Source organism: Vulpes lagopus, chromosome 21 (assembly GCF_018345385.1).
Source record: "Vulpes lagopus strain Blue_001 chromosome 21, ASM1834538v1, whole genome shotgun sequence".
Classification (NCBI taxonomy): Eukaryota; Metazoa; Chordata; class Mammalia; order Carnivora; family Canidae; genus Vulpes; species Vulpes lagopus.
In genome coordinates, this window is record NC_054844.1 from 29151320 (window position 1) to 29166832 (window position 15513).

A 15513-nucleotide genomic window follows, 5' to 3' on the forward strand; every position below is an offset into this window, starting at 1 on the left:
AAATTCTAAGACCCCTTTTTCATCTCTACAAAGAATTTAGTTTACATATATGAATTATATAAAACTAAAGTATTTATAAATTATATATTAGTTATTAGTTATATAATAATACATTATAAATTATATGTAATTTCCAAAGAAACCATCCTATGTTACCTTAAGAGTATATATACTGTGTGCTTTTTTTTTGTTTTTTTAGTTAACATACAGTGTTATATTAGTTTCAGGTATACAATAAAAGTAGTGTAACATTTCAATTTTTTAAACAATTAGGTCTGCTAGAGTGGTTAATGGCAGTTTTGTAAGACCCAAATTTTAGTTTTATGAATCTTCTTTATCCTATCTAATTCAGGTTGAATATGAAGGCTTAAAGCATGAGATTAAGCGATTTGAGGAGGAAACTGTGCTATTAAACAGCCAACTGGAAGATGCCATCCGGTTGAAAGAGATCGCGGAGCACCAACTGGAAGAAGCCCTTGAGACCTTAAAAAATGAGAGGGAGCAAAAGAACATCCTGCGGAAGGAGCTCTCCCAATATATCACCCTCAATGATAACCATATCAGCATCTCTGTAGATGGCCTCAAGTTCACGGAGGACGCCAGTGAACCAAACAATGATGACAAAATGAATGGGCATATCCATGGGCCCCTTGTGAAACTGAATGGAGACTATCGGACTCCCACTTTAAGGAAAGGAGAGTCTCTACACCCTGTTTCTGACTTATTCAGTGAGCTGAACATTTCAGAAATACAGAAGTTGAAGCAGCAACTAATGCAGGTAAGATCTCTTTTAGGGCTGTGAGAGTGGATTTCTTGTAGATTGCATGTCATCTGTTTTGGGATTTCTTGTTCTCATATTTTACTTCTAGCTTATTTTTTGAGATATTGCTTCTTCAAATAGCAACTTTGAAAGTACAGTATTTTTTTTTTGAAAGACACAACACAAGAGGTGTTGAAATGAAATCTCATTTGCATCGCTTTAAGAAATATAGAGTCACAGTAGATTGCAATCAGGTGTGAAGGGAGGAAAGCCTCTCCATCCATTTCTAATTAAAAGAATTCAGAAGCTTTACATATAAGTGAAATGACAGAAAAATGAACTTTTCCATCACAAACAACTGTAGGTATAGCTTTAAAAATAATGGTAGACTTCACAGAAATACCTTAAGCCTTAAAAGATGTGAAGGACTTTGAGTATAGAAATTAGCCAGGACATCCTATGATTCAAAATACAGAACAGGTATAAATCTGAAACCTAGGAGTTCTTATTCCAACATAATCTAGACCTTAAATTTTTAGTATCTTCAAACTTATAGGTCTTGTGAAGAGTCCTGGCCTTTAAGCTTATCTCCCTGTGAAATGGCTTTTCTAGTTTAGGTTTTGCCTCCCTGCCTACCTTAATCCAGTGCTAATGGAAATCTTGCCTGAGGAACAGCATCACCACCTTCACCATCACCTGGGGGCTTCTTAGTACTACAAATTGTTGGGCTCCACACAGATCTGCTGAACCAGGAATCTGGTTCTACAGGCTTGTCAGGTGATTAAGTTTGAGGCTTAATCTTCAGTCTGTTATTCCTCCCCCACCCCCAAAGTTCTTTGTGTATAGCTGATAATTAGAGGCTGTCAAGACTCTGGCAAGCATTTATTTCTATAGTAGAGAAGGCTTATAATTTGCTGCCTCTATAGAAATGATGACTAAAAAGTGAAATTAGGAGAAATAAATAAGAAACTAGAGAACCAGTGAAGTTGATTTAATAGGTTTATTTTTTTTAATAATAGGTTTATTATTAATATCACATCAAGAGTTAACATATCGTGCATTTTACCTGCCCTATGCTTTTGGCCACTAGCAAAGAATTCATTTTCAAAACATTCAACTGAAATCAAGAGGGCATGGCCATCGGAAGAAAATGAATTTCATGTAGACTTACCTGACTGCAAAATCCAGTTCTCTGTTGTAGGTAATATTTGTCTATGTCCTTTTGTTCAGTTTACACTAATACAATTAGAATAACAAACATATTAAAAATTTTTACATGACAGGTCATTTATAAGAAATCATGCCCCCAAGTTAAATAGAATTAATATAAAATTTTTCTTAAATTATCATGTTGGTGGCTTTAGGATAAAAAGTTAGTATTCTGAGACTTTTTTGTTTCTACTTATTATGGTGGCAGTGTAGAACATGATAGGAAGAGGTGCTTTTATGCATAAAACAGCTCAACAGTTTTCAACTGGGACAGCTATTGGCTGAAAGCTCAGAGCTGTTTTCACATTTAATCCTAAATGTAATCTGAAATAATACAAAATTCTGAAATAGATGAATCATTTAACAAGAAGAAGAATGGTGGAGACAGCAGGAGAGTGATTCTTGGTTAGAGTGTCATTTGTATTTGGGTTGGGACAATTCCTCACTAGACTAGTGAGCTTCAAGAGGTTTAGCGTCTCTGGTCCCAACCCATTAAGTGCTAGATACATCTCTTCTGTCAACCTGATGACCAAAATGTGCCCTACTCACATTTCAGATGCTCCAAGTGGCTTGGTTTATGAGTTAAGGTGTGTAGAGTGCTTAGAACAAGGCCAGGCACACAGTAAATGCTCAATGATTGTGAACTATTACTACTATTTCAACTCCAGAGTGCCTCTAATTTATCAAACACTGAATTAATTTAGCTTTTATTAATATTAACTTTCTGTTAGACAGTTGGCTGGAGGATAGTCATTTAACAAAAGGGGAGAGAAAAATGTCACTTGTTAAACCTTCCCTTAATACAGCAGAAAATTGTGTACCCATGTTTAATTAATGTTGACAGTTTGTCAAGATATAGAGGGGGCACAGGCAGGGCTTTGTGTTCCCAAATTAGCTCCACATTTAGTTATGGAAACCAGGCTCAACACAGGAAGAGCTTTGTAGCTTCCAGCCTCACACCAACAACACTAATGTGTAACTTTGTTTTAGACAAAGTAGCCATCTTTTGGTAGCAACATTTTTTAAAAAGTGTATCAACTTTTTCTAAAAATATATTTCATTCAAATTATGGTGTACAAGTATAGCAGAGTGTATATTTTCATGTGTAACTTTGTTTATAATCTGATATTTTTTTCCTTAGCTATGTATTCCTTGTGTTTAATTTATGTAAATAAGCAAATTATAAAAACATTACAGTGGATGCCTGGGTGACTCAGAAGTTGAGTGTTGCCTTAAGCTCAGGGCGTGATTCCAGGGTCCTGGGATCAAGTCCTACAGTGAGGAGCCTGCTTCTTCCTCTGCCTGTGTCTCTGCCTCTTTCTCTCTTTGTCTCTCATAAATAATAAATAAAATCTTTTTTAAAAAATTACAGGATACATTGCCTAGAAGTTATTGCAATTGTCTTTGATGTTAATGAGGCTTGAAAATAGTATGACAGTTCTGATACACAATAGTACTAATGCACCTTGCAGCATATACTGTGTCTCAGTGCCACTCTTCTGGACATTCCAAGGAGCAAGCAATAAAATGTACCTTCTTTTTTTGAAGATTTTATTTATTTATTCATGAGAGACACTGAAGGAGAGAGGCAGAGGCAGCGGGAGAAGCTCCATGCAGGGAGCCCGATGTGGGACTCGGTCCCACCACCCCAGGATCACACCCTGAGCTGAAGGCAGCGTTCAACCACCCAGGCACCCCCAATAAAATGTACTTTAAACGTGGCTATCTGAAATGCTTGGGGCCAGGTGTGTTTTGAAATTAAATGTTCAGAATGTAGAAAGGTAATATGCAGCATATACTATATATTTTATGACATCTCTAATGGGACCAGGTGCAGCAGTGAATGATCAAATAATATTTAACATTTCTGTAGTGAAACATGTGGGTATTCATGCTAAGAAGAGAAAATGAGGACCAAACTGATGCACCTCTCATCAGTCAGGTGCAGTATTGCTGCCAGAGAAGTCTAGAGTGGTCTGAACATCACCACCCAGTGAGTTATGATAAAATTTTTATGTAAAGCCACCTGGGATTTTGAAATTATGGCTGTCTTAGGCATGGCAATTGCCAAAATGTTAGGCAGCTCTCAATCTTGTGTACCTTGGCTTCTAACATCAGCATACTTTGGATATCACAGCTTGTATTTTCATAGTTCCCTTGTCTTTTAGGATTTCTTTTGGCTGGGGTCCAAAGTACTGCATGGAACACCTGTACTTTGTTAATGTTGACAGTTTGTGGAGATACAGAAAGGCACAGGGAGGGATCCAACACCCTGTACTAGGGAATATGCAGCTTTTAAAAGGATTTTCTTCCTTAGGATTAAAGAAACCTTTTGAAAACATCATACCCAAGTCAAAGAGATTGTACTGCCATCTGCTGGGAAATGGTAATAATTAATACAAAAAATCTAGGACAACTACAATTTAAATAGTACCTCCTAGAGTTGTGTTGCCCTCAAGACTCGGTTATTTCAAATAGAGTATACAGCTGAGCCTTAAACAACACAGGCTTTGAACCACACATGTCTGCTTACATGCAGATTTTTTAAAAAATACATACAGTACCCTACTGTAAAGGTGTCTCTTCCTTATGATTTTCTTAATAACTTTTTTCTCTAGCTTACTTTATCATAAATAAAAGTATATAATACACATAACATACAAAATATGTATTGATCAACTATTTATGTTATTGGTAAGGTTTTCAATCAGCAGTACTGCATTGTTCAAGGGGAACTGTAATTGATATTTTCCGGTGACAACCAAGTACTTTAATTAGTTTTATTAGAATGAAAATAAGTAGTTCTTGTCTGGGATAACTAAATTATTTAATCTATTTAAAGGAGTCTCTATGCTTATGTCAAAACTTCTGCCTCTGATAAACAGCCTCTGTTTAACCTCACATTGCAGGAGGTCAAACTAAGGAGTAAACTCTTTGGATTTTTCTTTTTGGTATCACACCAGCTATACAATTTCACATTTAATGTGATAAAAGAGCAATATTTCTCTGAAACTGAAACTGATGTTTTATTGTATCCTCATGGATGTGAAAGAAATAAAGATTCATATTATATTTAGGTCCACTCTATTAAAAACAATTTTAATGGTAAGTGGTCAATTTGCTCCATGTCCAATAAGATGTCAAAGCAATTTTTATATATTTGCTTAATTGGTTGGTACCTATAACAACTGTATGGGGTGGCTAGTATTATTATGCTCATTTTACAGATAGCATGTGAAACTGAGGCACAGATCTGTTTTTGTCATTTGCCCAAAGTCAAAAACAGTAGAGTTGCTACAGAGAGAGAGAGTGTCAAACAAATATTCTCTGGTTTAACAAAGACTTACAGAATATTTATGAAAATTAGAATATATAATATATAATATATAAATTAGAATATTTATGGGGTGAAATTAATTAAAAGATGATTGATCAGTTTGTGTTTTTCAAATGACAAATATAATTTCCTAGGACAAAGTTGATGACTCATTAAACAATTACAGATTTTATAAAGATTATCTTTATTTTTTTTATTATTTTAAGATTTTATTTATTCATGAGAGACACACACAGAGAGGCAGAGACAAAGGCAGAAGGAGAAGCAGGCTCCCTGCAGGGAGCCAGATGCAGGACTTGATCCTGGACCTTGGAATCACAACCTGAGCTGAAGGCAGACACTTAGCCACACAGGCGTCCTAATGATTATCTTTAATTTACTTTTTATAGGCAAATACATTTCTCAGAAGTTTTACTTTTTTGCCATACATCAGAAAACATAAAAAGAGCATCTATTATCACAACAGTAAGAGCCTAGGTCATCTTTTTTAAGGACAACTTTTTTGATATATAATTCATATACCATATGTCCACCCAGTTATAGGGTATAATCCAATGGTTTTTGTACATTTACAAAATTGTGCAGCCATCACCACAGTCAATTTTAGAACATTTTCATTGCACCAAAAATAAACCATGTGCCCATTAGCCACTCGAGCCCCAAGCAAATACTAACCTACATTCTGTCTTGAGAGATTTGTCTAGTTTGACATTTGATGTAAATAGAATCATATAATAGGTAGCCTTGCATGACTGGCCTTTTCCACTTAGCATAACATGTTACAACATATATTAGTACCTCATTCTTTTTATTATTGCCCAATAATATTCCATTGTTTGGATATACCACATTCTATATATCCATTTACCAGTGATGAATATTTTAATAGTTTCCACTTGACTCTTATGAATAATGGAATGAATATTTATGAACAAGTTTTTGCATATGCATATGTTTTAATTCTCTTCCATATATACCTAGGAGTGGAATTGCTGAGCCATATGGTAACTCTGTTTTACCAGGTTCATCTTGTCCAAGGTTGATCTTTTTCACAGTTCTTGTTTGGGCACAGATTTGAAGTGAAGCGTTGCCAGAATTGCTTCACTTCCAGCAGAGAAGAATAAATTCTTCTCTGAATTCTCTGAATTCTTCTCTGAGTTTATTTCTGAGTTCTATTTGTGTATGTCGATACTACATGTACTGTGATAATAAGAATCACACAAAGCAGTCAAGTGTCAAGTTGAGTCAGTTGACCAGGATAAAGACTTGATGAAAGTTAATAACCTATAAAACAACTTTGATTTCTTTTCCTATAAAAATCTTAATATAAAAGTGCAAATTGTGGTTATCTTTTCTTTTGTTTTTCCACAAAAGAATCTATCTGTATTCAATACATGTAAATGTGTTTATTTAAAAGATAAACATTCAGTGAAATTAAAAAAATTTCTTTGGGAGGGATGCCTTGCAGGTGACTCTTGATCTTGGGGTTGTGGTTCGAACCCCACATTGGGAGTAGCGATTGCTTTTTTTTTTTTTTAAGATTTTATTTATTCATTCATGAGAGACAGAGAGAGAGAGAGGCAGAGACACAGGCAGAGGGAGGAGAAGCAGGCTCCATGCAAGGAGCCCTATGCGGGACTCAATCCCGGGACTCCAGGATCACTCCCTGGGCTGAAGGCGGATGCTCAAACACTGAGCCACCCAGGTGTCCCAAGGGAGTAGCGATTACTTAAAATTCAATTGGACATAATGACAACTGTAATAATAGTTAACATATACTGTATGCTTACACTAGACTAAAGAGTTCACAAATTCTGCATTCAAGTTTTCTGGCAAAACAACCAGCCCTACTATAAAAAATAAAATCCTCAGTTTCAGATAAAAGATGGAGATTATAGAAAGAGATATAAAGCAACCATTCTTAGTCACTATAGAGGATGATAATTAACTCAGCAGGTGTCTCTTGGATAAATTCTTCACAAATGGAGATTAAAACAGTACACTTAAAATGAATGTAATTTTAATATTTGAAATGCTTTGCATTTATTAATTCAAAGCACAACAACATATCTTAGTTTACGTACTGCTTCTGAAATCCAAATACAATTAAAGCACTCCAAACCTAAGTAGCTGGGAGAAAATATCATGGGGGAATTATATAAAAATTATCCACAGTTTAGTTATCTTTGGGAGGGAGCAGTCCTATCTTAATTCTCTGGGGAAAATGTGCTAATATGTGTAAATTTGGATATCATTCTCTGGTCAAGTGATCCCACCAGAAATGTTCTGAGTATGTGGAAGACACATACACGAAAGAGACAATAAAAAATTTTAAAAATCTGATGTTTTCTGTAGAGTTATCCTGAAGAATTTGATAGATTTATCTTTTAGACTTAAAAATGTTATTTTAAAATTGGAATTGGAAAATAAAATAAAATAAAAAAATAAAAAATAAAATTGGAATTGGCAGAGCACAGATTGGAACTCTCCTAATGATATTACCTCATTCATTATAACACTTTTTCCTCTAAAAATGAGTTTGAGACACATTCAGTACATTTTGTTCTGGTCCAATTTTTATTGTATTCAAAAGCTTTTACTATTAAAAGGTTTTTTTGTTGTTTTTTTTTTTGTTTTTGTTTTTAAGTAAACTCCACAACCAGCATGGAGCCCAATGCAGGGCTTAAATTTATGACCCTGAGATCAAGACCTGAGCCAAAATCAAGAGTCAAATGCTTAACTGAGCCACCCAGGCACCCTGTATTAAAAGACTTTTTGAAAACAGCTTTGTCTGTTGTAATTATGTAACTAATCAAATGATGTTTAGGCTTTTCTGACCAAATTCCCTTAATTTTCAAGAGAAAAAGAAAACTCCTGAAATAATCCATTTTCATTGAGATTAATACAATACCAATAACAGAATATTTAGAGATTTTCTGTCTCCATTATCAAAAATTCAAATGTCTTGGCTTTTTATTAAGTACCATGTTACCTAATTACCTGGGTTTTTCACTTAAAGTTATTGCCCAACAGTCTGGATAAGTCAATTCATCTTCAACTATGGGGATACAATTTGTTATATCTAATGAAACCCAACTAAAAGAATTTGTATTGAAGTATATCTTGACTTTGAAATGAAAAGGTTGTTTTTGCACATACAGATACAAATCTATGAAACAAAGTTTGCCATGTAGAAACATTTTGGTCATGAAAATAATCAGTTACTCAAGTGTTAACGACAGCTAATATTATAATACCTTGAGCGTTATATTCATTATCTGACTCAATCATCCCTTTATAAGGTCATAAACTGAAGCTTGCCCACTCACATAGCCAGGTAAATATTGGTGCCAAAATTAGAGTCAAGTTCTGATGATATAGCCCCAGTTGGTTTTTTGTTTTTTTAAACCTGTTAAACTATTTTGGGGGATATTTTGGTTTCTGTAGCTAAAATATGTAATTTGTGGATTGTGTTCTAGATATGGGCAAATACTATGTCATAAAATCAAAACTACAATAGAAGCCTCTAATAATAATTTAAAATAACAAAACTGTATTTTTAGTTCTAATTTCATGACCCTATTATATAAGCAATCCTTGCTTTACATGATATTGCTGGGCCATAAATGATTGTGCAAGCTGAAACCATGCAAAACAAACTCATAACTAATGGAGAAAATCAATTGTTCTGCTTTTGTCTTGTCTTGTTTTGTTTTGCTTTTTTAAGTAAGCTCTATGTCCAATGCAGAGCTTGAACTCAGGACCCTATGATCGGGAATCTCCTGCTCTACCAACTGAGCTAGCCAGGTGCCCTTTGTTCTGTAATCTTTAAAAAATTTTTGTCAAAACATTAAAAACTCTCTTAATATATAAAGAAATGAAAAATAGGGTTCTCTGGGTGGCGCAGCGGTTTGGCGCCTGCCTTTGGCCCAGGGCACGATCCTGGAGACCCGGGATCGAATCCCACGTCGGGCTCCCGGTGCATGGAGCCTGCTTCTCCCTCTGCCTGTGTCTCTGCCTCTCTCTCTCTCTCTGTGACTATCATAAATAAAAAAAAAAAAAAAGAAAGAAAGAAATGAAAAATAGTAAAACTACTTAGTACACTGAAATCCAAAAAGTAGAAATGTATTTAAAGTTTTCCTTGTTAAAAAAAAACTTTGAAATAAAAATTTAATCCTCCCCTGAAAGACTAGGGAAATTAACTTTATATTTTACAGAATATCAGAGACATCCAAGCTTTTGAAACAAAAATTTAAATGGTGCCTACACCCCCCAAAAAACTTACCAAGAACAGTTCCATCTTCCCTTCTTCTCATCATATAATTTATGAAACAAGAATCTTTTCTATGCCTGTCATACTCCTAAGTTTGGGTCAGCGTTCAACACTCTATCCTTTGCACTTTCACTGTCTGAAAATATCTCTGATAGTACCTTTAAGTGTGCTCATGTCACACACTTCCTCTAGGACATTTTTATCCTTTTTTCTAACAACTTTTTTTTTTTATTTTTGTAACAACTTTTTTTTGATTCATGTTGATGCATTCTCCTTCACCAAATTGCTTTGGCTGCATATCTAAATCCCTTCAAATGACATCAATGTCAACATTGTCACATTCAACAATTTCTTCTGTAACTCCATTTGTGTCTGATTCAAATTTCATTTCCAATATTGCCACGTTTTGCTTCTCTGCTACTTGTTCTTTCCTTCCTTCTTTTCCTTTTTCCTTCCTTTCTTCATTCTGTCTTCCTTCCTTCCTTCCTTCCTTCCTTCCTTCCTTCCTTCCTTCCCCATTTCCTTTTTTGGACTATCTATTTTGGTAAAACATCATGGGGGATTACCACTGGGAGACAAGAAAACAAGACAACACAACTACACTTTGCTCTCTGTGAATGAATTGAATAATAGATACACTATGACCAATCACTGAAAGACTTTGAAAGAAGTGATGTTGATTGGTCACTGGTCATGTTACTATGTAGTGATTTTGTAGACTGAAGCAGCAAAGTTTATACTTTACACATTGCCCACAGTTAATGTACTGTGTTTGGAGGGAGTGGTGTTTTAACTAACCATGATCACTGAAATTCATGCATATTAGAACCATAAGTGAGGACTGTCTATATATGATAATAATATGAAGGATATCATACCACAAAGAATCATAAAAATACTACTCTACTGGGGTTCTTGGGTGGCACAATTGGTTCAGTGTCTGGCCCTTGGTTTTGGCTCAGGTTGTGATTTCAGGGTCATGAGATCAAACCCTGCATAGGGTTCCCACTCAGCGCATAGTCTGCTTAAGGCTCTCTCTCCCTCTTCCTCCCCCCACTCCTACTTGCTCACTCACTCTTCTCTAAAATAGATAAATCTTTTTTAAAAAAATAAAGTTTGGCAATATCTCAATCTATTAAAAAACTACCATACTATATTACAAATTTATAGATAGGTATAGATCTCCTAGAGTATTATGCTGGTGTTATATTATTTGTAGTTTAATAATTGTTATTTATCATGCTAATATAATGATAATTTTACTTATCTCCTAGGAATTTAGAAGTTTGGAGGGATGTAATGTATGACACAGGAAAATTTAAAAGTTCAAATTGATAAATTCTTTTAGATATAAAAACATTCAAAATCAATCCATTATCTTTAAAACAGGTCTCAATATTATTTGCTTACTGAAAAACACATCTATGTTATAAGCATGTAAAGACTTTTTTTTTTTAAGATTTTATTTGTTTATTTGAGGGAGAGAGAGAGAGAGAGAGCATGAGCAGGGGGAGGGACAGTGGGAGAGGGAGAAGCAGGCTCCCTGCTCAGCAGGGAGCCCAACATGAGGCTTGATCCCAGGACCCTGAGACCATGACATGAGCTGAAGGCAGACACTTAGCTGACTGAACTACCCAGGTCTTCAGCATGTAAAAACTTTTAATTCATAATGATTACCTGTATAGAGGGACAGAAGGTGGTTTTTTATTTTTTTATTTTTTATTTTTTTAAGATTTATTTATTTATGATAGAGAGAGAGAGAGACAGGCAGAGGGAGAAGCAGGCTCCATGCTGGGAGCCCGATGCGGGACTCGATCCCGGGACTCCAGGATCATGCCCTGGGCCAAAGGCAGGCGCCAAACCACTGAGCCACCCAGGGATCCCCTGAAGGTAGTTTTTTAAATTCTCCTATCATAATTTCTTATATATTTATATTTAATGACACAATATTTTATATTGAGACCGTATATTTATTCATTTATATTTATTTAAATAAATTGCTAATTTTTTAAATTCCTACTTGGGCTGAAGGAATGGAAACAATTTTTAAATTGTTCTTTTAACTCTAAAACTCTGTACTCTAACTTTTATATTAAAAGCTATCAGGACATCTGGGTGGCTCAGTGGTTGAGCATCTGCCTTCAGCTCAAGGCATGATCCTGGAGTCCTGGGATCAAGTCCTGCATCGGGCTCCCTGTGGGAGCCTACTTCTCCCTCTGCCTATGTCTCTGCCTGTCTCTCTGTGTCTCTCATGAATAAATAATTAAAATCTTAAAAAAATTAAAATAAAAGCTATCAAGTGTTTTCCATGTCTATTTTGGGGATTAAATGCTTATTTTTTTAAGGGGATGATTAAGGTTCCCAGCATTCTTTTGTAAGTTAAAGCTTTAGGTGTTAAATCTGATTTGGGGTTGAGCTCTCAGAAGGAAAGGATGACTGATTATAGGCACCTGACAACAGGTTCCCACATGAGCTAAGGAACAGATATACCCTAAGGCTCTCAAAATACAGGGCCAAGTACTATCTCTTGACATCTTGTTATGTTTTCTACAAGGTGTTAAAAGATAAAAATAAGATTGTTTGAATAACATTCAAGTTTCATGAGTGTATGCATATAATGCATGAGAATTTGGATGAGTAAATATGCATAGCATAATTCTTTTAAAGTAATAAACTTTTAACTGATTGACTTACCAGAACTGCTGAAATAAGAAAACACACTCCAATTTAATTTGAAATAATGAGGACATTGGCTCTGCTGCAGTTTTTTTAAATGTATACATGCCTGACTCTGAATGGATCAAGTACATCGTTGGCATTGCATTGAAGTCATTCAGAGAACTTTTTTTTTTTTTTTTGCCATTACAGGTAGAGCGGGAAAAGGCCATTCTTCTGGCCAATCTCCAGGAATCACAAACACAGCTGGAACATACCAAGGGAGCACTGACAGAGCAGCATGAACGGGTGCACCGGCTCACAGAACATGTTAATGCCATGAGAGGCCTACAAAGCAGCAAAGAACTCAAGGCTGAGCTGGATGGGGAGAAGGGACGGGACTCAGGGGAGGAGGCCCATGACTACGAAGTGGACATCAATGGCTTAGAGATCCTTGAATGCAAATATAGGGTGGCAGTAACTGAGGTGATTGACTTGAAAGCTGAAATTAAGGCCTTAAAGGAGAAATATAATAAATCTGTAGAAAACTATACTGAAGAGAAAGCCAAGTATGAGAGTAAGATCCAAATGTATGATGAGCAGGTTACAAGTCTTGAGAAGACCACCAAGGAGAGTGGAGAGAAGATGGCACACATGGAGAAGGAATTACAAAAGATGACCAGCATAGCCAACGAAAATCACAATACCCTTAATACAGCCCAGGATGAGTTGGTGACATTTAGTGAAGAGCTAGCCCAGCTTTACCACCATGTATGTCTGTGTAATAATGAAACCCCCAACAGGGTCATGCTGGATTACTATAGGCAAAGCAGAGTCACTCGTAGTGGCAGCCTGAAAGGGCCTGATGATCCCAGGGGACTTTTGTCTCCACGATTAGCCAGGAGGGGTGTGTCATCCCCAGTAGAAACAAGGACCTCACCTGAACCAGTTTCAAAAGAAAACACAGAGGCCAGCAAAGAGCCAAGTCCAACCAAGACCCCCACAATCTCTCCTGTTATTACTGCCCCACCATCATCTCCAGTGTTAGATACAAGTGACATCCGCAAAGAGCCAATGAATATCTACAACCTTAATGCCATAATCCGGGACCAAATCAAGCATCTGCAGAAAGCTGTGGACCGGTCCTTGCAACTGTCTCGTCAAAGAGCAGCGGCACGGGAGCTGGCCCCCATGATCGATAAAGACAAGGAAGCCTTAATGGAAGAGATCCTCAAGCTCAAGTCCCTGCTGAGCACCAAACGGGAGCAGATCGCCACACTGAGGGCAGTGCTGAAAGCCAACAAACAGGTGATCTCATTCTACTGACAATGCATGCTAGCCAACACTTTCTTAACTAGTTAATTCTTTAATGTTTTTGAGTGTCTGTTATCATCAGAATGAGAGTTCAGATTCCTGGTCAGCAGAGGAATAAATCAAACTATGTCCCAGTGGCAGGATCTAAGGAGAAGATCCAGTTACAGATGTAGAAAGGCAATGCAGGCAGTACCTAGCTAGAGTCCAGCAGTCACTGGGTGGGGAAACAGGAGATGCAGGGATGGCAGAAGAGGCTGGCACAGTGGCTTACACCACGGGAACACCCTGGAAAGTGGCCAGAGCGAACAGAGATCTAGGGAGAGATAGAGATAGAATATTCACTAGCTCTGCCAGTGACCACATATCTGAAATTTAGGTTCAATTGGGATATTAATTCACCTAGGTCAGGACTGAAGCAATAGAAAATTTTTCCTAACAATAGATCTTATCCTTCTGGAATCAGCAGGAATGCTACAACATGACCCTACCTGACTAATTCCTAGATCTCCTTCATGTCTGATTTTGTTTTCTTTCCACCCTTGAGCATTTGCCGGATAGGAGTGCTATGAAATATAGGTGGGAAAATATTTTCAATTTCTGTTTAGGTTCTCTGCAAAGTAAACCATGGAAGATATATTTGAGAAGGGTACTAAGAAAGAGTGTTGTTAAAGAGAAACAACAAAGCATCCAATACCTTCTTGCAAATGTAAGCAGTGCTAGTGTTGGGGAATAATTTCAGATGCAATGCTTCTTTTTCTTTTGCCCTTATTTTGGGGGAGAGCCCATGCCCTTTCTGGCATCCTCATCTTCAGTCCCCATAAATCCACTGATGTAACTGGGAGGTCTGCCCCATAGACAGTGATATTATTTGTACTATAAATATGTTTTGTATTAATGCAAAGGCAAATTAGGACCTTTTGTGCCATCAGTTCAGGGAAATAGCAAAAGATTAGAATGAATAAAGAATTTGTGGGAGATCTGACTCCAATTTGAGGTCAGAGTGAAAGAATGTGTTACCATAAACTGCTACAATCCAAAGACCCAGTGACTCAAAGTGGTCATAAATAAGCAATACCATATTACTGATACCATATTAAATAAGGCTTAGACAGCCTTTATCAAAGACATAATATCCTGGGCATTCTTGGTCAAGCCATTCAAATAACATCTTTGACTTCTTGCAGATTGAATATTAACAACTTAGATCTATAAGTATCAAGATGCTTAATTGATGCAGAAGTATAGATAAGCATGGTTGATAAGCCATGGAAGACTAATTTATGAACAAGCATTCATTGATTACATATTTCAAGGCAGGTACTAGTAGGGATGTAAAAGTAAGTGACCAAGTAATCTAGTAGGAGTTCAACACATGCCCGTAACTATTCACAGGGTAGGACATAACATCAAGTGGTATAAATAGTACTATTGGAATTCAGGGCAATACCAGAATACAAGACATTCCTGGCTAAATTTTTATTTTCTCAGTGGTTTGTGGTACCATTTGCATTACATTAGCATCACAACCCTTATGGTCTCAGTAAATAAAATGAAAACACATTTCTAGCCATGCATTTAGTTTACATTTTAATGATGTTGGGCCTACTGCTATGATGCTTATGTGCCATGAATAACTTCAGATGTCTGCAGATGACATCCATTATATTTAGACATTGTGGAATGTTCACTATTAAGACTAAGGTAAGAATTTTGTCATAAGGGGAAAAAGGGGAATCTTCCTAATTTAAAAATAGGCATTCTGCATTCTCTATGAATCTTTAAATATACTTTAGGGGGTTTTGTATGCACATTGTCTTCTGCTGAAATATGCAATGTTTATGAAATACCATCTGTGGACTAAACTGTGCAAGATGCTGAACATTTGATGACGACTAATACACAATCCCTGCCTTCTATACTAGGACTCACAAACTAGTGAGGCTGTTGGGAAAGGGACAGATCATG

At 36.4% G+C, this 15513-nt stretch overlaps 1 protein-coding gene across 5 annotated transcripts in view; it reads left to right on the forward strand.

The window, feature by feature from the left end:
* The window catches only part of BICD1 (BICD cargo adaptor 1), a 256755-nt gene that overhangs the window by 200449 nt on the left and 40793 nt on the right, over positions 1–15513 (forward strand). For all 5 annotated transcript variants that reach the window (XM_041735906.1, XM_041735907.1, XM_041735909.1 and 2 more), the window contains exons 5-6: positions 353–778; positions 12448–13542. In XM_041735906.1, coding sequence (XP_041591840.1) covers positions 353–778; positions 12448–13542 — 1521 coding nt within the window. The remainder of the gene's footprint in view (positions 1–352; positions 779–12447; positions 13543–15513) is intronic.